At 48.4% G+C, this 18,856-nt stretch overlaps 1 protein-coding gene and 1 non-coding gene across 3 annotated transcripts; one reads left to right on the plus strand and one right to left on the minus strand.

Moving 5' to 3' along the window:
- The first annotated feature begins 609 nt into the window (after nt 1-609).
- On the plus strand, nt 610-15,253 carry LOC133358767 (uncharacterized). Of its 2 annotated transcripts, XM_061577206.1 has the most exons (10): nt 610-1,164; nt 4,320-4,413; nt 6,532-6,660; nt 7,717-7,824; nt 8,975-9,064; nt 9,743-9,804; nt 10,828-11,143; nt 11,725-12,021; nt 12,845-13,011; nt 14,088-15,253. In XM_061577206.1, exons 1-10 carry the CDS (start codon nt 1,111-1,113, stop codon nt 14,250-14,252), a joined length of 1,482 nt encoding a protein of 493 aa, XP_061433190.1. In that variant the 5' UTR covers nt 610-1,110; the 3' UTR covers nt 14,253-15,253. The 2 variants fall into 2 exon arrangements, with proteins under 2 accessions (XP_061433190.1, XP_061433191.1); XM_061577207.1 differs by lacking the exon at nt 8,975-9,064 and having other exon boundaries at nt 611-1,164.
- A 2,665-nt stretch (nt 15,254-17,918) lies between these two features.
- Nucleotides 17,919-18,000, minus strand: TRNAS-GCU (transfer RNA serine (anticodon GCU)). The gene has a single exon. It is a non-coding gene; the product is annotated as a tRNA-Ser (tRNA).
- Between the last annotated feature and the right edge of the window lie 856 nt (nt 18,001-18,856).

Raw genomic sequence — 18,856 nt, forward strand, 5'->3', positions numbered from 1 at the left:
ATGATTTCAAAGTGCACAGTGATGTTGGTTCACAGGTGTTGTCACCACATCTACGCCTATATTTAAGGAACGAAACTAGTGGACTTCACCAATCTGGCTGCTGTCCGCCTGATGAAGCTGGTTGTAATTACTGGCGAAACGTCGTACTCAGATTGTAAATGTTGTGGCTTGGCTCTGCAACACACAACCGGTTCGTGCTGTCCTCATGACGAATTGGCCACGTTCTGTATACGTGACAACTCTTACTGGTTGGCTGTGTCGGGTGGTGGCGGGTTTAACGACACATTTATATATTTACGCGATCTAATCTAAAAAAACTGTATTATGGTTTATACTCCTTGCCGAGATCAGCGAGGGATGGTGGTTTATTTGCGACAAGCGCTTTGTGTGTGGTGAGTGCGACCTTCCATGGATTCGTTCGGCAACCGAAAGCCAACGCAGCTCGGCACGCACCGCACGGACACGAACTTGCAGCGCGGAGGTCGCGGGTTGACCTCCTCGCGCCAGAGGTCAACGTCGGTGCGAGCCTCTCGCAACCGCGGGGCCGTGTCCCCCCAGCGGTGTTCATGGGCGACGCCGCAGTCGATGGGAAACAAGCGTAGCGGAGCTGCTATGCTGAGAGTCTAACAAACACGCTGGGAGCGATCTCGAGTCGACATGTCAGCACAGAAAAGCACTACGACCATGGCAGTACAATATGATACGTTTGTGGGAAACTGCTAACGCGATGGTATTGTCGTCTTTTTTCCTCCTAATGACGATCGATTGTGTTGTGATCGTAACGTCGTAATCTTTTGTTATCTACGTGACGTTACCGAAAGACCGAAAGACCCAGAGAACTCTTGCTTTAGTTCCTCTTTCGTTTCGTTTGCCCTTCCGCCCAGCAGCATGCAGGCTGAGTGAACGCAGTGACTCCCACCAGGTTTTAAAGTGATGTATAACTCCACGGCGTGAGCACAAAAACAACATTTTACACACACACACAGATCTCTGCTGCTGCTGCATCACAAGACACGAGGCGCGGGTCTCGGGGGAGGCTGCGGTCGATCGTCGCAGGGTCACCGATGCGGCCGTGGGGGTCACCGAGGCAGGCGACTCGCGGACCGCGCGATGCAGGGAGGAGCATGGGCGAGGTGGAGAGCCGTCGTCTCGCTCGCCCTCGGGGTGAGTCGCCCCCCAAGGCTCAACCTCGTCGCACTCGTCACCTCGTCGTCTTGCCAGTTGTATAAATGTGCGATGTGTGTCGGACTTTGTTCGCGCCGTGCGGAGCCGGCCGCGCGAGAAGCGGAGATGAGAATGTGGCAGCTGCTGTGCCGGACTCCTGAGCTGAAGAGGGAGACACACACAGACATAGACACACACACAGACACACATACACACACACAGACACACACATACACACACACACAGACACACAGACACACACACACACACACACAGACACACACAGATACACACACACAGATACACACACAGACACACACACAGACACACACAGACACACACACACACAGACACACAGACACACACAGACACACACAGACACACACACAGACACACACACACAAAGACACACACACAGACACACACACAGACACACACACACACAGACACACACACAGACATAGACACACACGCACAGACACACATACACACACAGACACACAGACACACACACACAGACACACACAGACACACACACAGACACACACAGACACACACACAGACACACACAGAGACACACACACAGACACACATACACACACACAGACACACAGACACACACACAGACACACAGACACACACAGACACACACACACAGACACACACACACAGACACACACACAGACATAGACACACACACAGACATAGACACACAGACACACACAGACACACACACACACAGACACACACAGAGACACACACACAGAGACATAGACACACACACAGACACACGCACAAACATAGACACGCACAGACACGGAGAGACACGGAAACACACAGACACACGCACAGACACACACACGCACAGACACGCACAGACATAGACAGACACACATAGACACGCACAGACACACACACACAGACAGACACACACACACAGACACACACAGACACACACACAGACATAGACACGCACAGACACGGAGAGACACGAAGACACACAGACACACGCACAGACACACACACGCACACACACGCACATACACACACAGACGCACACACAGACACACACACAGACACGCACAGACACACACGCATAGACACGCACACACAGACACACGCACAGACACACACAGACACACGCACAGACACACACAGACACACACACAGACACGCACAGACACACACACACACGCATAGACACGCACACACAGACACACGCACAGACACACACAGACACACGCACAGACATAGACACGCACAGACACGGACACGCACAAACACAGACACACGCACAGTGGATGAGTGAGTGAGTGGATGAGTGGGTGGGTGGGTGGATGAGTAGGTGGATGAGTGAGTGAGTGGATGAGTGGGTGGGTGGATGAGTGGGTGGGTGAGTGGGTGGGTGAGCGGGTGGGTGAGCGGGTGGGTGGATGAGTGGGTGGATGAATGGGTGGGTGGATGAGTGGGTGGATGAATGGGTGGGTGAGTGGGTGGGTGAGTGAGTGGGTGGGTGAGTGGGTGGATGGGTGAGTGAGTGGGTGGATGAATGGGTGGGTGAGTGGGTGGGTGAGTGGGTGAGTCAGCGGGTGGGTGAGCGGGTGGGTGAGTGGGTGGGTGGGTGGATGGGTGAGTGAGTGGGTGAGTAAGTGGGTGAGTGGGTGGATGAATGGGTGGATGAGCGGGTGGGTGAGCGGGTGGGTGAGTGGGTGGGTGGGTGGATGGGTGAGTGAGTGGGTGAGTAAGTGGGTGAGTGGGTGGATGAATGGGTGGATGAGCGGGTGGGTGAGCGGGTGAGTCAGCGGGTGGGTGAGTGGGTGGGACTGTTGTTCTAGATTTGAAGCTTTCGTGACTGCAATGATTCATATTCTTAGGTTTTTTCGGTAAAGTCACGTAGGTAAAAAACATAAAAAAGTTAAATAAAATAAAAATCACGACGTTTCGGAGGCAACGCAAGCTTCCGTCTTCAGGTGTTACCTACGTGACTTTACCGAAAAAACCTAAGAATATGGGACTGTTGTTGTTGTCTTGATGTGGTCTGGGACTGTTGTGGTTGTTTTGCTGCCTTGCCCACTCGCATTTAGTCTTGAAACATTGGCAGGAATTAATATACGATTGCGATTTGTAAATGAGTGAGTATTTAGTTTCAGTGATGTGCACAACTTCCTTATACCTCGCGCTCCTGCCGTGTTTTTGTATCGTTGTTGTTGTAACTTTCTGACAAACCCTCATTGGACATCGGTGATAAAGAGCTTCATAGCTCTTCGGATTCCTCCAGGACAAACAGATTCTGAGTCACCCCGCGCGGTGTCGGCGGGGCTCGATCGATCATCGTCTCCCCAGGTCCGCGCAGGTTGGCCGATCGATACAGCAGGGAGCCCGCAACCGCCACTGCGTGCACCCAGCCCACAGGGTGCACACAGAGTTCAGTGCGCTAACTACTGCGCCACTACTCCACCCACAATTCAAATTTGTCGTTAAACTCTCCTCGACCTTTGCGACTGCAACCGCCGCCACCAAACCCCCACCCCGCCCGCCCGGTCCCGACTTGCACGCCCCATGCTGCCCTGCTGCCCGTGCTGCCCGCGCTGCCGTGCTGCCCGTGCTGCCCCCCCCCCACCTCCTGTGTTTGTGTCCCGGAGGAATCCGATGAGCTGCGAAGCGCTTTCCCACAGATGCCGGAATGAATGACGTCATCGAAATCGATCGGCAGGTCGCGTGCGGTGGGTTAAAGTGTGGGCGCCTCCACCTCTTCAAGGCGTCTGAAGAGCGTGGAAGAGTAGGCCAACTCTCCTCTGTAGAGGGCCTCTTGGAGGCCCTTCCTCCGGCGGTGGTGTGAGCGAGGCAGTTGCGGGGCTGCACCTTTGCAACGTTGTTGACCATTTGGTCTTTAGGCGCCGTAAAGATGTAGAATGAGTCCGTGAAGTCATCGTCCCTCCATATTTCTCGGGACTCGCTGCTGTTGCCCCACGGTGATTCCGCTGTCGCCACCCAGGTGTCGCAGTGGTTGGGTGCCACTGCTCAAAGCATCACGGCGTTGTGACTGGAGCCATCGTCCCACACGCGCTGTTCACTCACAACGGATGTTTGAAATGCCCATGCCCTGTACACATTGAGCCGTGACTGTTTTGTGACGTTTTTGTTTTTCTTTCCAGATTGTATTCTTCACCAGGCTGGTGTCTTGTCAAGCCTGCAGTGCAGAATTCTACAAAACGAGTAACAACATCTGTTGCAAGCTATGCCGTGCAGGTAAATCAATCGTACATTTTACCATGTTAGGGTTCATAATAAAGGTCGGTTTGGGTTAGATCGCATAAATGTGATCTAACCCAAACCTGCCACCACCCGACACAGCCAATTAGTAAGGTTTGTCACGTAAACAGAACATGCCAATTCGTCACTAGTACAGCACAACCGATTGTGTTGGAGAGCCAAGCCACAACATTGATAGGTCGTGTTTGGGTTGTTAAACAACAACAGCAGCAGCAAAACAAACCGGTCGACCGGCTTCCTTCTCTACATGAGTCACGTTCTCTCTCAAAGACGTTGGTGATCACAGCCTCCTGCCATTCAGCTCTGAGACCCACAGACTCACAGAGAGGCCTACAGACTCACATAGATACCCACAGACTCACAGAGTCCTACAGACTCGCATAGACACCCACAGACTTGCATAGATACCCACAGACTAATATAGAGGCACAGACTCACATACAGACCCACAGACTCACATAGATACCCACAGACTAATATAGAGACACAGACTCACATAGAGACCCACAGACTCACACGGACACCCATAGACTCGCAGCTTTCACATCCACACAAGAGATCAGACTTCCTATCTAGCACTGAAGTATTCTAATTCTTGTTGTGAATAATAATATACTTTATATAGAGATGCCATTTTCTATTGTTCTCTTTATCGCTGTGACGCGCCTTGCGGCTACTGTTACCACGCCTCCTAAAGAGTTAATTGGCTCCCACACCACCTGCTGGTTGTGGACGTCACAGACTTGTGTTTGACATTGCAGCTTGAACCTCTTCACTGGTATGAACAAACACCCTGTGTGTATATACAGTGGATTGTTCATCCTTTATTTAACTTCCTAACATTATTTTTACCCGGCGTATTTTGCAAATCGCTCTCAGATTCTGCAACTAATGCAATGCCATCGGCATGTCTCAGGTCATTGACATTTTGACCACCATCTTCCACTCCATGCAACTCCTCTGTCACTCTCAGCATCCTTTCACTACACGGCGAGTCATCGCTTAACGCGTGGCGGTGTTCGCACGACAACACTTTTCGCACAACGCGGAACACACGCCGTTATAACGCTTCTCGTTATAACGTAGTTTCTGAGCGGTCGATGATGAACTACTTTCTTGAGCTGTGCGGCTGAGCGGTGCAGTGATACAGCACGCGGAATGATGCAGTAATGCAGCTGCAAACCCTCAGTTAGCTTCTGAGATCTCGCCAGATGGGGCGTCGGTCGTGTGTACAGTATTCACTTCAAAACCGGAACAAAACAAGCCACGTTTACCACCATCAAACTTCACTCGACAGCACAATATACTCAGCAGCGTCACTGGGGAGAACAAACTAAAATAAATAAGCGGCCAAAATACCTCGTTCCCATAACTGACCCGACACCGCCAAGATTAAAGTATATTTGACACACCTCATCTGCCACACGGCCTTCTGGGAGTACGTAATTTCAGGGGCATTGGATCAACACAAGTGTATTAAAGGACTCTTTCACTGTGTCTGTCTCCGTTGTCCTTTATTTGGGTTCTTACAACTTGTCCCACACGGCCCTCGCTCAGAGCCTCCCCGCTTGGCAGCTCGACAGCTGCCGTCGCTCCCGTAGCCTGTCCCCACTCCGATGCAGCTCCACTGCAGGCTTCCTTGTGCAGTCTTTCAGCTGCTCTCGCTGCAGCTCCACCGCTGCCCTCCGTTCCACCCGTGCCCAGTCACCGCTGGCCGACGGTGCCGAGTCTCACCGCGTGGCGATCTCGCCACTCTCCACCCTCTGCCCTGCGTGGCCTCACCTTGTCTTTATTCCCACACTCTCCTCCCGTCTCTTCCGGTTACCGCCCTTAAGAGCTTACCCCTCTCCCCCACGTGACCTAACCCCTCCCCCCGTGACGTCATATCCGCGAGGCCGTTTACGCCCGCATTACACAAGCAAGCACTGGGCCAATTGAGACATCATTGTTGTTGACTCATGGATCACTGCCGGCCTTCGGTGAACTGTAGCCAACTCCACAATTGTGCACGACTTAGCCAATCACACAATAACTGCAGCGCTTTCGCATGATTTGGCATCTCATCAGTATGACAAATGCCTCTTTTTATTGCAGGAACTTACAAGGCAGTGGACTGCACAGAGAATGGAAAGGATGCTTTCTGTTTGTTGTGTCCCGAGGGCCTCTACATGGAGACAGAAAACCACGCCACATCCTGTAACCGGTGTAAGAAATGTGGAAAAGGTAAAGACATCGTGATCGATAGAGGCAGCATTGGCATGGCTATTGCACCACAGTGTGGGGCGGCCGACTGTAACCATCACCGAAAACATTCAGCTGACTGAATGCTCTCAACTCCAGCCATCCCCGAAGATCTGAGAGGTCTACGGAATGGCCATTCACGGCAGCTTGAGATGCAGAAGCATTTCGACGCTCGGTGCATTTAAAACATCGCCATTGATGTGGCGCCTCCTCAAAATACCGCCTTCACCATGCCTTAGGAGTTACGCATTACGACTGCAGTTATACCATCACGCGTGTACCATCACGCAACTCCGGTCATACTCGCAGCAGCGGCTCTTGGCTGGCCATCAATCAAAGACGGCAGTCACCGTATCGTGCACTTTCGTACGTGCTTTTGCGGCCGTCTGGAACGCTCTTCCTTCTGATATTAGGAAGCCTCTGGAGCTGTACACTTTTAAATCATCATCGTCTAGAACGACAAACTAACTTTTATTAGAACTGATTTTTGTGTTTAGTTTGTTGTCCTTCCCCCGCACCTCCGATTAGCACGGTTGGCTGCGTACGGTGCAAAAGAAGTTTAACACACATGCGAATACGTCATCACAGCCCATAACAGTTTTCTTCTGGATAAACTAAAGAAGATTGGAACTGCATGGGCCACCATTCGAAGTTGGTATATTCACATTAAAGATGAGAATTGTCTATTATTCTTGAAGTCCACTGAAGACAATGGTATTATCTGGATTGTAGTTGGGGAATACAGTTTATAATAAAATATCAAGAAAAATAATGTATGTATGTTGAACTTCTTCTGCACAGTACGTATGCTAATAGGAAGTGCGGGTTACAGGATGTGGCATGGTTTTCTGTCTCCATGTAATGGCAACGCATCACGTGGCATAAGCAGTTACCAGAGTCCACATCCATCTCATTGTGGCAGTAGATCTGAGCAGTGCAACACATGGAGGAGTTGTCGTTGCTTCCAGCAAACTTCATCTGATCACAACATAAACTAAACGTTGCATTTCTGATTTACGCATGCTGCTTTCCATACAGACGAAACCATTAAGACTCCATGCACTATCGCATCGAATACCCAGTGCCGGTGCAAAGAGGGCCTTCAGTGGAATCCAGAGACCAGAACTTGTTCGATGACCGAGCCAGGTACGGACACGCATGGTGACCCTTCCCCTGGTGACCCTTTCCCTGGTGACCCCCTGGTGACCCCCTGGTGACCCTTCCCCTGGTGACCCTTTCCGTGGTGACCCCCTGGTGACCCTTCCCCTGGTGACCCTTTCCCTGGTGACCCTTTCCCTGGTGACCCCCTGGTGACCCCCTGGTGACCCTTCCCCTCGTGCCCCCTGGCTCTGGCTCTGGAGCCAGGGGGCAGCAACCTGCAGCTCCAGAGCCACGTGTGGTGGCTCTTTGGCTTCCCCGCTTGCTGGAAGCCGTTTTTTTTACTTGAATCTTAAACGTCATTTAACACAACGATAATAATCAATTTGTTCAATATGAAAGGGAATGGGTCACTATGGAATGTCTTGGTGACGACATGATTACACCAGTCAAACGTGTTTTGTGAAAGAATAACTAAAGAGGGAACACACGAAATAGACGCTGTTTATCCATCAGCTATTTTGTTTATTTAAGTCATCTGCTGTATAGCTGCCGTGTGTCTGTGTTTGTGTACAAGTGGCCCTGCGTGTGATACGACTCTCGAACTATTTTGGTCAAAGACAAAATCACAAAATGGATCTTCTACCTTTCAACAGTCGCCAACCCCTGCCCACAGAGGACGGATGAACCCACAGACTCACAACGAGACCGTCGCCTCACACCGAGACAGCTTGACGAGGGCGTCTGTGGCCAATGACGTGCTTTATCATTTATTTTGTGTTCGACCACGGAATGATTTGACCAAATCTGTATCGCGAATCGTCCACCAACCGGACACAGCCAAGCAAATTCTATTGGCACCGTGAACACGCGTTTAACGTACCGATGGTTATCAATATTGTCGTCGTTTCAATTTCAAGAGTAATTCTCAAAACTGTTATTGCCAAATATGAATCCATTGGGAGAAACACCAACATTACAGTACTTAGAGCTGATCGTTACACGTAAAATGTGGTTTGGAAACATTGTCGATAAGTAGGTGATATACACAATTGACTTGTTTCACAATTCCAACCTTAGGTTGAACACGTAGGCTTTCATGATCGATAAAAAAATATCATGAAGAGGTTATGTTTTAATACAAGGCAAAGAACGTGCGTACCTGTGTTGATGTTTGTTGTTTATCTGCTTTATCCAGGTGCGATAGTAAAACCAGTGACACATTTGGCCGTGTTCATTGTTATTTTATTGCTGATTTGGATCGCTCGATATATGTGGAAGTTCTTCAGTGAGTACTGACTGCACATTGTCACTTGCTCATGATGTTATCCCTTTTTCCCTGATCGTGCTATCGTCGTCATGCGATATGATGAAGAATGAATTTGGATATATTTCGCTGAGCCGTTGTGACCCCCTTGCGTTTAGAGAACTGCCGACAGAAGTGGATATCACAGAGCTCACTCTGAGATTTGTATTGTCATGTACAAATCGCCCACATGTCGTCAGATCTCAGAAGCTAAGCAGAGATGAACCTGGATAATAGTGCTTGGATGGGAGACCACCATACACAAACAGGTTGTCAGAGGGCAGCAGAAATATGTAGTTGGATTATACATCTATGCTCTCTTGTCTATGCAGACAGCGATTAATGCTTTGGTATTTGCATTGTCCTTGTACCGTTCACATTTTGTGGTTCTCTGGTCTAACACCGGTGGTGAGATAGGGCCATGGAGGTGGCTGTCTCTCGTGTGGCCAATCAGTTTCAAGGACAGTGCGTGACATTGTTATCAGCGCATGTTTGTTTGTGTGTTTTACCACGAGCATGTGTGGTGAATGACAGCTGTTGTCTATTTGGTGTCTGGACATCTTAACGCGTCCAGTATTATTGCCGGAAAGGCCAAAGCCTCTTAAATCTTGTTTTAAGGAGTTTATTTCTTCATAAAACATTGATGTATATGTTTTGCAGAAAATCGAAAACAAACATGGGAACGAAAGGATCAACTACCCATGTTCCGGCCCCAGTCAGACGTGAGTGTCCCTGTAATGAGTGCGATTATTATGACGACGTGTTAATCCATGCCACGTTTTGAATCAAAACACGGACTCACATGAGAAGCTTCATTTATCACTCCAATCTTCCCGAAGGTTGCTAGGCTGGCTTGTAGTTTTGGGCATAAGGCACTACCACTAGAGTACAAGCTATGACTATCCGTTACAATTCAATGTTATTTTGCATTATCTACGCCTGTAATCCGATGAACACGTTGAAATAAAATGATTAAACGAGGCGATATGCATGTGGAGTGCCAATACAAGTCTGTGAACAGAGTTAATGACTGTTCTGGCCAAGTGTTGCAAATGGCTAAATTATTACTTTGAACACATGAGATGGTTTGGTGGCTCACAACTGCTGTTCCAAAGCAGATTGCCAACCATCCCGGTGGCTCAAGTTGAAACGATTACCAATAGGATTACACGGGAACACGGAATGCCCATAGACTAACATTGAGAAACGATTCCCCATAGCATTACGTGGGGGAAATGCCAGCTGCAAATTAATACATTGTTATCAGAGCCTCGGCAACTTCCACTTTGCGTGCAACCGCTTCGAGATACCAGGTTGCATCGTCCACCGTTGTCACAATGTATCGATTGCCTTTGTAAAAATGTGTAAACATTACGAGCATTTTACCCAGTGCCACTGTATATATCCCTTTGCAATTGTCCTCAGGCAAATGTGATACGACTGGCAGAAACTCTGTGGTTAGTGCACAGCCCTATTGATCCAGTCACCTGAGCTTCATTATTATCCATAGCTACCATCAGTGGGAGGAGATTTCTGATCCGGAACAGGTACGCCCCCTTCACCAACCCACACTGACCTGCAAGGTGAAGAATGGTCAAATAACCCCCGTGACCTGCACGACACGGGCAGACCCTCGGAGCAGTGGATTGATTAAAGGGCTGTGCATGTACTTAGACACAGTTCGATGTGAGAGTACTTCACTGTTTTCATCAAGGACTCTGTGTTTTTGTTCACTCATAATGTAGGAGTTGGAAATGCTGATTACAAATGTTAAGGCCGAGCAGGACGGACCGGCGTTCTTTTTACTGAAAAACAAGAAGAGGGAGTTGAAGCTCTGGCTCAGAGTCAACCCAGAGCACCTTCTGGAGCACCTCGACAGCAACAATCTGATGTCACGTGACTTCTACAAACGAGCCACAGCCTTGCCTCCTGAAGAACGCATCGACGCTGTGCTCACACATTTCATGATGGGCGGAGAGCACCAATGTCGTGTCCTGCTGAGGGCTCTTTTTGATGTGAGAAAGACTTACGCTGATGTGTGGAATTGGCTGATGGATACGGGTAAGAGAGATGTACCCACTTTAAAAGCGTTTTTATTTTTCCATAATGTTTTCCCGATTGTGCTACCGGCACCACACATTCTCTCCATGGATCTCTCACAAGGCGTGCAGCACTTTGCATGAGAGAGCAGAGCAGCCCAGTCAAGCGGATACCACAAAGCAACCTCTGAGATCCCTGCAAGTGACCTCGGGCCTACACAGTCGGAGGCAGCACATTCCCATCACCTCTGCCACAGAGATCAATGTTCATTGCATGACGGTCAAACCAGTGCGTTTCATTTGTAACTCTCTCAGCTGTGATTTTGCAAACTTAAGTGCAGAACGAAATTTAACGCCATCGGGTTGTGTGCAGTCTTTGGTAACTGGGCTTTATCCATCAACTCACTTGAGAAGTCGGTTTAATCACAGGCAGCTTCCTGGATTCGAACCCGGTAATCTTAGTGGTGCTGGGGTCAGCGCTCTTGACCTCTGTCGGCACCCGGCCACCTCACCAAGGTAAGACTTGTATAGTTCAGCCAATGGCATGTCATGCTGTGTTCGCATAGGAGGTGTAATCAAGTGCTCGATCGGTTGTTCTCACAGACAGGAAGGTGAAGTTAATCATCGTGGAAGGACAGTCACTGAGAGCTATTCGCATGAAGAAACTTGAACTTAAGCAATGGCTGAGCTCCAATCCGAGCCACCTTGTGGACAAGTTAAAAAAATACGGGTTCCTGACAGCTTACAAAGCGCCTTCGTTCACAAACAGCGAGGAATGCACCTTGAATGTTCTGAATCACTTCATCGACCGAGGGGACAAAGGCTGCGAGAAGCTCCTGTTTGCCCTTCAAGCCGTGCACGTCCACTACGCCCACTTACACACGTGGCTGCGCTCTCTCGGTGAGTGGGATGTAAGGATATATCTGCTGTCTCGCCTTTTTACGAATTTCATCCCTTCAGTGACATCGGCCTCCTTTCACGCCAGACGAAGTACGGCAAACCCTGGCCCGTCGCGGGGGGTTGCGTTTTTGAAAATAGCCGCGAACGGAAAATCCGTGATCGGAAAACTCAAAAGCGAATGGGGAAAACTCGAGATTGGTTCACAGTTCGTAATACAACACCCAACCCTCCTTTTTCTTTATGTTAGCCTACATCAACCCAAACATTCAACAGGAAGTGTTTTGAATGGAACATTTGATTAATATTTTCTAGTGTTAAATAAAACTTGTACGATGAATGTTGAGAATGAGAAACAAATGTATGTAGTGTACAACACGTCACCACGAATCGTCTCAATGTAACTAACGTTGCACGCCTCCTCGCTTCTCCTAACCACTGTAGGGGCAGATAACGATGCCGTGCTTTTCTTTTACTTGTTCATTTAGTTATATAATGACGCTAATGGTAATTTTGTGTTATGTATTTTATTGTTTGTGTGTCAAACCCGGACCCACATTTGACAGAGAGGGTGGTTGGCAATAAATAGCCGGCATTTCAATCGCATTGGTTCAAACAGACGTTGTTCTGCTGATGAGACACTGATTGTCAAATTTCTTCCATTCTTTGTTTGTAGTGAACCAATTCTGCTGAAATGTTGCACTTCCAGAAGGTCGTGTGGTTATTGTGATGTGTACAAAATACTTTAAACTTTTATATGGAAGGCATAAAAGGGATGTAGTCACGTCGTCTATTTGTTTACTCTGTTCTTGTCACTCCCTTTCAGGTTTCTTCATGGAAATTCTGAACAATTCCCCCTTATTTATCATGCAACGTAGCGACGCTGAACTCAGCAATACTCTGCAGAAATGCCTCCCCAAGCTGATAAATATACTGCAAAGTGATGTAAAATTTCTTGTACGTCACCTCCTCCAACAAAACCTCATCACTAAGGTGAGCACCGCGGGGTAACTTTCTACCTTCTGTCACCGTGTAAATACACTCAAATAAATATCGTTATTTCTCAATACACAAATGGATGCGGGCTACCACATGCCACTTGGGCCATCACGTTTGCTTTTCTATATATACAGTGTATATATACAGTGTAGACATACAGTGTATATACAGTGTATTAATTATGCTTAACTGCGCTGGTCAGTTGTTGAGGGGAGGGAAGGAGGAAAGGTAGAACCAGTTCTGATATCACCTGCCGCTGATGATGAGTATGGCCGGAAATCGAACTTGGGATATCTCAAGCCTGGAATCACCACCACAGGTGGCTGTGGAGAGAGAGTCGGCATCTTCAGGTGACCTCTCTGCAGGATTTTCCTGATCAAGGGATGTGTCCTTTCAGCAACCCTTGCTGCTGTTTGTTGAAACATGTGGCTGTTAAAGTCTGCATTAAATTTGGAAGTTGGGAATTGGAAACCGATGCAGACATCGTCATAAAGAGGATCGTACGATGGCAGGAACACGTGTAAGGATGGAGGAGAGCACTTTGCCAAAATTGGCATTGAAGTGGAAATCAGAGCGGTTGCTGACCAAGGAGACGAGCTTTGAGGTTTGGTTTCTATAGGCGGTGACATGGCCTCGCGGTAGCGCATTTTGCGCTTGTTGAAGAGGGTGACGGCGGCCACTCCGATTGATACTCTGGGCGTGTTAACCACACAACTACATGCCGTCTGTGTCACAGTGGATGTTACATATCCCGTGACAGCATTCATAGGAGCAGACCTTACTCGCTGGCCTCATGCTCCAAATTTGCCACGTTTAAAAAAATACTCGCAAAATATACAGAGCATAGCAATCATCAACCCCCTGCTGTGAAAAACGTGGCAAGACCCCTATAAAAAAACATTCATGAGACTTCCCTCGGTAAGCAAGCTTAATGATCATAAAAAATATACTTTGTAGCATTTGTGAATTCTGGCAGAATGGCGAGGTGTGGCGGTATAAACGACATGAGCTGCACAGACATCTTGATCTTAAAAGGACATTGCATGAAACTGTCATCACCGATGTTTCAGGAGACAGAGGCGACGTTGCTTGGAGAGGCAACGGAGATGAAGAAGTCTGTCACGCTGCAGGATGTCGTGAAGAAACATCCGCGTTGCGCGAGCAAACTGTGGGAGATCGTGTGGGGTCTCCGAGATTCCCACCCACAGCTCACAGAGTTTTGTCTGCAGCTTTGAGCCCCCCCCCCCTTCCAAAAGTAATCTTTGGTTGATTATAACATTTATGCAAACAACAAATTCACAGCCAGTCAGCTTCAAGGGGAATTGCATATGGGTGGGTGGAGACAGTAGGTGGGCACATCTCTGCTTTATTGACCTGGTCAAGGCTTATGATACCATCAACAGGCCAGGGCTGTGAGCAGTTGTTCATCCTTTCGGAGTCCCTGACTCTCTGTTCACAATCATTAAGGGCCTTCATGATGGTGGACAGGCCCGGGTAAAGCTACGTCGCCAGGAGTCAGAGCCATCCCCTGGTCACCTTCTATTTGGCCGCATAAAGGGGGCTAAACGGGCACGACATGGGCTGGAGAAGAGATGGTCTGATGCGGTATGTGATGATGTAGCGCTGAATAGACTTGCCGACGACTGGTACCAGTGGTGTCAAGATCGGCCTCTATAGAGGAGGCTCGTGAAGGACGCTGCTAGGCAATTTGGAGGCAGTCGCCCTCCAGCAACAACGGAGGGCAGAGGAGCAACGCTCACAACAATGAGCAGAGCACCCAGCGGCTAAAACGCAGCAAGTCGGCACAGTAGGGGGCACAGCTGGTAGTGCATCTACCGGTCATCTCAGTCAGCCAATCCATGGCACCTGTTGGGTCTGTCCCGAGACTTGTCAGCGAGCCTTCGACACTTCACGTGGCCTCAAAGTGCACTTGGCCTGGCATAGGTACCGTGGTGATGTCACCGTCACTTAGTGGCGAATGGCGGCTGTATTGGTGGGTGGGGACAGTTGTGGTGGGTGGGGACAGTCGGGGTGGGTGGGGACAGTCGTGGGTCAGGCAGATTTATGATGACTAGAAATGATATTAGAGCAGAAATGGAACGTAAAATGTCGGTCATCATTTTAAAGTGTGATATCCTAGAAACGTGGACTTTTGTTAACTAAAAACATGTTTTTTATAATGAATCTATAAACCTGAAGTTAAATGTTTTTATACCAATAAAAAATGCGGAAACCATTAACTTGTCAAATAATGTATACAACTTTCAAATCAAATATATGTTCAGGTGATGAGGTGTACAAATCAACACAACTTACAGCCGTAAATAGTTCTGATGCCAGTTTTCCTTTTGGTTCTATCATTTGTGGATGAAAACTACTTTGTTTACATCACTGTGATCTCCGTAAAATGATGAGGAAAAGAATAAGAGAACGCTGAGAACACTGCACAACAATGAACGAAGCAATGGAAGCTTGAAAGCAGGAAAAAGGAGGTTGATGATTGGCAATTCAGGAAGAGAAAACCAAAGCTCATGATTGAGATGATATTTGAAAATTAGTGGAGGAGCTGTATGCAGATCTCTTTAGCAAAACACAAAATGTTTCGCCCAGGAATCGGACTGGCTGTCAAGTGCAGATGGCAGACTGCACAAGTCAACACTGCCCTTCGCTGTATGAAGGTGAAAACTCCGAGATCAAATCTCTACACAGAAATTGAAAACCGCAATCATGGAATGATGCCTCCACCACTCTTTTTAAAAATGGTGATAAATATTATTTTAAAAACTGCGAGTCCATAACCTCTTGTTATTCATAATAAAGGTTTTTGGGTTGGATCACGTTATTTATAAATGTGTCGCAACCCTCCACCACCCGACACGGCCAATCAATAAAAATTGTGTCACGTTGACAAAAGACAAATAGTTGACTACTTTCGCCCACCGGTGTGTTGAAGAGCGGATCCATAACATTTATAATTTTAGTCCGACGTCTCGCTGGTAATTACATTCAGCATTTTCGGGCGATTTGCCAGAATAGTGAAACCATCCACCTGCTCCCGGTCTTAAATAGTGCAGGATAACGTCATCATTGTTGAACCCCATCAAGATTCGAGATCAGAGGCGGAGGTGGAGGTATATGCAATTATGTAATATATCAGTACTGATCTATTCAACACCACGGTGGACTAAAGAAGTGAACTATTTGTCAATTATGTAATAGATCAGTGACTCTCACAAATGGGTAAACAACAACAAGACCGTGTGAACAACGAGGTGCAGCCACCTCCTGGCCCGTCAGGAACAGTGTTAGCGCCACCGCACGCATCCTGCACGGCTCCTTGTTGCCGAACCGGAGTCTGCTGCAGGGTCCAGCAGTGACTTGTCCGCACCGTGGCTCAGTGCTGTGGGTGGCACAGGGGCATGCGCAGGTGATTACATTTCTCCGGGCGGCTGCTGTGGCTTGTCGGACACCCTAGAGCCCGGGCGGTGGAACAGGACATGGAGATGAGGCGCTTGTGTGATGATGGAGGGAGGGCTTGAGACGCGACGGGTGAACAAACCTACGGAGACGTACCGACTGCGCGCGTACGCATTGAGACCGGGCCCTGCCACGGTCGGTGGGGCACACCCGTAGGGGTTTTACCCAACGGGGGTGGAAAAAACCCGATTTTTCCAGCGGCAGGCATCGGGTTTTTTCTTTAATACAATGAAACCCGATTTCGGGGAATTAAACCCTGGTTTAATGAATACGAAACTCTGATCCAAGGCTTAGGCTGCTTCCTCGTCGGTGCTGCTGTTATCGTACTCGGGGCCGGGGTAGTCGTAGAATGCGGCGGGCAGGTTGGTCTTGATGAACACGAGCTTCTCCTCCACAATCGTGGGCGCCAGTGAGTTCCTTAGCTTGGAATGGATGAAGCCCATCGGTGAGAAGTTGGCGAAGTGCGGTTCTGCAATTAGAACCAATTAAACCGGATTTCTCCCAATCTCAGATGATCTGGTTTCATATAAAAAGACAATTAAACCCGATTGTAAAAAACCCGACTGTGGTTACCACCCTTGGTTTTACCCAACTGGGGTTCTATGGGCGGACACGAGAGGAAAGGGGGAACAATCCCGTGGAGGCCCGTGGGGCCTCACCTACAACCCGGCAGAGCCTGGACTTTGTCGTTCTGTTCAGCCGTTCCACCACGACATCCACCTAAGGGTGGCATGGGGAAGCGCGCTTCTTTTTCGTGCCTCGCACACATCCCGTAGGAGTTTTTCGATGAAACATATCGCCCCTGATCAGTAAGGAGCTGTTCGCAGGGGGCCTTGTCCATCACAAATCCATGGAGGAACGCAGGTTGATGAAGGGCCTCACCCGCCTTCATTTATCCCAAGACAACCGTGACGCAGCAACATTTGTGAGTCACACAACCACACTGGTTTAACACGCAGCAGGAGGCTTTCGCGACCAATATCCAGAATAGAGTTTTTTTTGGGTTAGATCTCGTAAATATATGAATGTGTCGTTAAACCCGCCACAGCCAACTAATAAGGGTTGTCACGTAAACAGAACGTGCCAATTCGTCACTAGTACAGCACACCGGTGTGTTGGAGAGCAAAGCCACAACATTTACAATCTGAGTACGACGTTTCGCCAGTAATTACAACTAGCTTCATCAGGCGACAGCCACATTTGTGGCGAGCTTCATCAGCCTTACAAGTTGGCTGTGTCGGGTGGTGGTGGCTTTCACGACACATTTATTTATTTACGCGATCTAACCCAAAAACCCTCTATTATTGCAAACCACATTGGTCACATTGGCATGGCCAGTGCTGCTCCTGGGAGCCAAGAGTCACATTCAGTGAGAAGTATTGATGGCGATGAGAGCTCAGGATCAATAATAAAAAAAGTGTTTGCGACGAAGGTGGGATTCGAACCCACGCGTGCAGAGCACAATGGATTAGCAGTCCATCGCCTTAACCACTCGGCCACCTCGTCCCCACGCTCTGTGGCACTCACCATCAGCTACTATTCATCACTTCATGGTGGTGATGCCACTTCACGCCACTTGTGCCAGGCTAGGTGCACTTTAAGGCCGCGTGAAGTGTGAAAGACTTGCTGCTGACAGGTCACAGGAGAGAAGCCAGGTGTTGGGGGCTTGACTGAGCCGTGCTCCCACTGTGCCAAGTGGCTTTAGATATATACACAACAAAGACAAACACCATTGGAACCTCCTTTGCCAGTAGCAAAATATGATAATTGTTTTTTTACCCTTTTATCTGGCAACAAAACTGACACCTTTGTCTATTAACAAAGACAAAGTGTCCCAAGTAGCCTTGTGCCGACTGTTGGGGCAAGTGCTGTAAGCGAGCCCCTGTGAAGGAGTCACCACAGGACTAAACAGTCGTCAATAACACTGGCACAAGGGGAACTATACAATAGGTGACGTTTCGGACAATGGACATTTTTTTAGAGCCCTTAAGCAAAGCAGAGAGGCAAGAGAGATGAAGTGGATACGAATCGTGGGGCCTGATGAGAATGGGTTTTTTTCTGATTCCCAGATTTTAGGTTAGCATATGCACTACAGTAGTTACCTAATAGCTATTAAGTTACCTAAGAGCTAATAGTAGTTACATAATAGCTATTAGCTTACTGTGTATGCAAATATAAAAAAATCGGTAGGTTCATATGCGAATTAAAAAACAAGTTACTAGAAGCTAACTTCATTTGCCATTTTAAAAACTGATCAGAAACCGTTTTAAAAGGTAATTATCGTGAGGCCCCATGGCGTAAACTCTGCATTCATTAAAAACACTGTCACTAATGAAAACCATCTCTATTATAATCCACTCTG

Source organism: Lethenteron reissneri, chromosome 63, assembly GCF_015708825.2.
Source record: "Lethenteron reissneri isolate LAM-NWPU_2019-01 chromosome 63, ASM1570882v1, whole genome shotgun sequence".
NCBI classification, from domain to species: Eukaryota; Metazoa; Chordata; class Hyperoartia; order Petromyzontiformes; family Petromyzontidae; genus Lethenteron; species Lethenteron reissneri.

What these genes read in the sequence shown, in the direction of transcription:
- LOC133358767 (XM_061577206.1), top strand. Translation starts at nt 1,111, where the DNA reads ATGCAGGGAGGAGCATGGGCGAGGTGGAGAGCCGTCGTCTCGCTCGCC. An exon ending in TCGTCTCGCTCGCCCTCGGG is followed by an intron (nt 1,165 to 4,319) that starts GTGAGTCGCCCC and finishes TTTTCTTTCCAG; the next exon opens with ATTGTATTCTTCACCAGGCT. An exon ending in TTGCAAGCTATGCCGTGCAG is followed by an intron (nt 4,414 to 6,531) that starts GTAAATCAATCG and finishes TTTTTATTGCAG; the next exon opens with GAACTTACAAGGCAGTGGAC.